General features: G+C 35.4%; 1 protein-coding gene across 1 annotated transcript; it reads left to right on the top strand.

The window, feature by feature from the left end:
• Positions 1-260: 260 nt before the first annotated feature.
• Positions 261-2,931, top strand: LOC132185234 (ATP synthase subunit O, mitochondrial-like; the record flags this gene model as incomplete). Its single annotated transcript, XM_088512166.1, has 4 exons — positions 261-404; positions 1,505-1,555; positions 2,339-2,582; positions 2,726-2,931. Coding segments are annotated over 4 exons (588 nt in total), but the record flags the coding sequence as incomplete, so codon positions are not given.
• Positions 2,932-4,130: the final 1,199 nt, after the last annotated feature.

The following is a 4,130-nucleotide window of genomic DNA, read 5'->3' as shown; positions in this document are numbered from 1 at the left end:
TAAAAATTAAAAAATTATAAGTATAATTTTTTTTAAAATAAAAAATAAATTTGAGGCTCATTAGTCGTCCCTATTGAGTGCGAAAAATAAGCGCCATCCAGTGGCGGGGTATCTGAAATTTTCGGATCAAAAATTTCATAAACCGCGTCTTTTTTTCCCCAAACCTTCAAAACACCAGAATCCTCCCTAACACCCCTCTCACTCACCTCCCTCATCACTCTCACTCTCAATCTCTCTACCGCTGCTCTCTCAAACTTTGATCGACGAAAGCTTTCATACAAGGCTTTGCTGAGAAGCTGAAAGAGGGAGAGAGAGAGAGAGGGAGAGAGAAAGAAAGAGAGAGGGTGGATCGTTCGGGGAAGCCAGAGAAGAAAAAGAAAAATAAGGGGAGAAAAATCCTCGAGGTAACCTCTTTAAACTTTAAATTTTTGCAATTTTTGTGTTAATTTTTGGGTTTTGTTTGTTGTGTTTGTATCCATTGCGAATTTGGGGTTGGATTAGTGACTGTATTCTTTCGATTTTTTGGTAGTGCGGTTTCAGTTTACCCTCGGTTTGATTGCCGAGAAAGTGGAGGGAAAGATAAATGCTATTTGGGTATTTTGGTGTTTGATGTTTCTGGTTCTGAAAGATGGAAAATTTGTTATTGATTAAAGGATTAATGGTTCATTAACAGACAACCTGGTTGTTTTATTTATTATTATTATTATTATTTTGGTTTTTATTTGATGTGTTTGTTTCTGATGTGGTTTAGGGTTAGATTAGTGACTTTATTTTGTCAAGAGTTTGCAATGCAGTGTGGGTTACTCTCTGTTTGGTTTCTGAGAAAGTGGTTGATGTTCCTTGTTCCGAACGAGGAGATGTTTATTGACCAACCAAATAATTGTATTAGAAATGGGTGCCAAGTTATTCATCAAAAGGAAAAAGGGTGCCAAGTTGATTTCTTGTTTCAACCAAAAAGAGAAATCCTTAGTTCCTTAGCAAAGAAATTTGTGATTGAAGAAGTTGAATCCATCTATCCTCTGACATATTCTCAGTTATTAAGTTGGCTTCTCGGCTTTTCTGTGCAAAATGTGTCAATTAATGTATTTGAAAACATGTCAATTTGCATTACCACTGCAGGGTGAGAATTAGTGATATATTTAATCTTTGTTGCTTTTTCAAAATCAGCAAGGTCAATAAGCTATAATCTTTTATTAATGCTATTTCTTCTCCTAAATTTATATGAAATGTTAATCATTCATTGACGGCCCATTTTGTAGACCTTAATCACAGTTATGTGCTAAAGCTGTTATTTCTCTTTGATGTTGTGAGGAAGTATCTGTGGATAAATCAGTCTGCAGGTGTTAATATGTTAAAGCATTTTCTGTTCTGAGGTTTTCAAAGAGTGCTTTGCTTGATAAAATTAAATTACAAGTTCCAGTTAATCAAGTCTATGCATTTGTTTGCTTAATTGTTCATTGTGTTGTTTGTGTGCTGTCTAATTAGTGGCCATTCTTCCATGCAGTTCTCAAGGAATTATGCCACTACCACTGGGCAAAAGGAAGAGAAGGTTAAGGTAATTGAACTTGTTAGCCTTCAACACGTTCTGGGGTACTTTCCAATATTCTAAGCAAATATTTTCTTTTCATACATTATACATATATGCATGTGTTTGTGTTATTTTGAGTTTCATACCATATGGTAGACTTCGAAGAAAAGAATTGTTTTGAAGGACCAAATACATTAAAAAATATATGATAATTTTTTGCTCTATATTTCCTCATTGTGTGCTTTGTTCTAGTTGTTTGGGAGATACATGTATCAGTCTTACAAATTTGCCCTGCATCAAACATTTACGTTGATTTAAGTGGAACATAGTGATATGATTAAAGAATTGCAGTTGAAAGTGAGATTATTCACATATTTATTAATGTTGAAGCTCAAACATATATTCTGATTTGGGGAATGATAGCTGGCACGTAATACTGACCAAAATTTCAATTTTTTTTTTTTTCTTTCTCTTGGCCTATGTTAAATTTTTTTTTTTTTTTTAGTATTAATTTAGCTATTAAACTTATGCATGTTCAGAAGCAAATGTAAGGTCTAACCACTAGCCCTTGTAGCGATTGGGGAGGGTGAAGGCTACCCCATTAGGTAGCCTTCCATTATTGTTTGGTTTTAAAAAAAACTGTCAATACTCAACAGATCTTACATAGATGTGTAACTTCACACATGTAGCACACAATGAAATTCAGTTTACTCTCTGTTATGATCTGTTTATTGTTTCCTTATTTCGTGTCAGATCCCATCATATGGATTTTGTTTTATCTTGCTTTGTTGCTTCTCCTTGAAATTACAGGTGCCTCTAGCTATGTTTGGGGGATCTGGTAACTATGCATCTGCATTATACATAGCGGTAGTAAAAGGAAATGCTCTGGAAAAGGTTGAGTCTGAGCTTCTTGACCTTGTAGAGGCTTCTAAGAAAAGTCCGACCTTTGCTCAGTTCGCAAAGGATCTCTCGGTCCCAGCAGATACAAGAGTGAAGGCCCTCCAGGAAATCTCTGCTGAAGTTAAATTTTCTGATCTGACAAAGAATTTCTTGGGTAAGAAGAGTTGTACTTTGTGGTTGAACTCGCGATTTTACTGATTCTATGCATTATGTTGATTCATAATTTAAATGCATATTCTTGCAAGAATCTGACTTAGACATACTATGATGTATGCAATCCTCTGTAATTTCTTGTAGCTTTGTTGGCTGAGAATGGGAGGCTGACACATATAGATAGCATCACTAAGAGATTTGTGGAGTTGACCATGGCTCATAAGGGAGAAGTGAAAGTAATAAAACTAGGTGGAGGCGAGAAGCTGAGAACATTACCTTTCTTTACCTTATGAGGATATATAGTACTTCTATCTAACACAAGAGCTATGTGCCATGACCCTTCAAGATCACATATCTAAGCCATCCTGCAATCCATTTAATATGCTTATTCAAACATTTGATAATATTGTTGGTTGGAGTTTTGTTTTCATGATGCCCTTGCAGATATTTCATCAACCGATTGTTCTAGTTAGTTATTCCTTGGTTGCTTAATCTGTGGAAGATAAATCTTACTATTTCAGACAACCAACCTTAACAATTTGTCAATCAATTCAAAGAGTTCAATAAAAGAGGAGGCTTTCATGTGAACAAGCATGTCAGAAGGAAAAAAAAGAAAGAAAGAAAGCTTTAAACGGACTATATGTACATTGATGTTTTGAATTTTTTTAGCCACATTTATCTTTAGTTTCACTCAAAACAAAGTACAATATTTTTACTCTTGTCATGATTAATAGATAAATTGTTCAGGACACATTCAATAAATAACAGGATCCAGTTATAGGAGGCAGCTTGCTTTTGACATACACAACTAGCTATGTTGCTCCTCTCCTTTTGCTCATAATTAACATGTATTAGTGGGACTGTTATTGATATATGTTAGAAGTATTGTGGTTAGGAGTTAGCCGATATATGTTACTCATATTAGTGTTCCCTGGTTCTGCGATCGATCGCACTTGGAGTGCGATCGATCGCAGTACCAGAGGGTTTTCAAGTAGGTTTTTTATATTTTGCGATCGATCGCACTCCAACTGCGATCGATCGCAAAATGTCGAAAACCTACTGGTACTGCGATCGATCGCACACGATTGTGCGATCGATCGCAGATTATTTTTTAGGACCATTAGGGTCCACTTTGTGGACGCTAATGGTTAACTATTAGCGTCCACTTTGGTTTGGACGCTAATAGTTAATTTTTTATTTTTTATTTTTTATTTTTTATTTATTTATTTAATTTTTGAGGACCATTAGGGTCCACTTTGTGGACGCTAGTGGTTAACTATCAGCGTCCACTTTGGTAGTGGACGCTGATAGTTAATTTTTTTTTTTTTTTTTTTTTTAATTTGTGAGGACCACTAGGGTCCACTTTGTGGACGCTAATGGTTAACTATCAGCGTCCACTTTGGTTTGGACGCTAATAGTTATTATTATTATTTTTTTTTTAAGGACCATTAGGGTCGACAAAGTGGACCCTAATGGTTAACTAAAAGTGGACGCTAATGCTTGCCTATTAGGGTCGACTTTCGCTTCCGTGTACATCATCTTTAGGGTC

This window comes from Corylus avellana, chromosome 1 (assembly GCF_965113065.1).
Source record: "Corylus avellana chromosome 1, dhCorAvel1.hap1.2, whole genome shotgun sequence".
Classification (NCBI taxonomy): Eukaryota; Viridiplantae; Streptophyta; class Magnoliopsida; order Fagales; family Betulaceae; genus Corylus; species Corylus avellana.
Note: the sequence above shows the minus strand (reverse complement) of the source record. Positions and strands in the feature narration are given on the sequence as shown.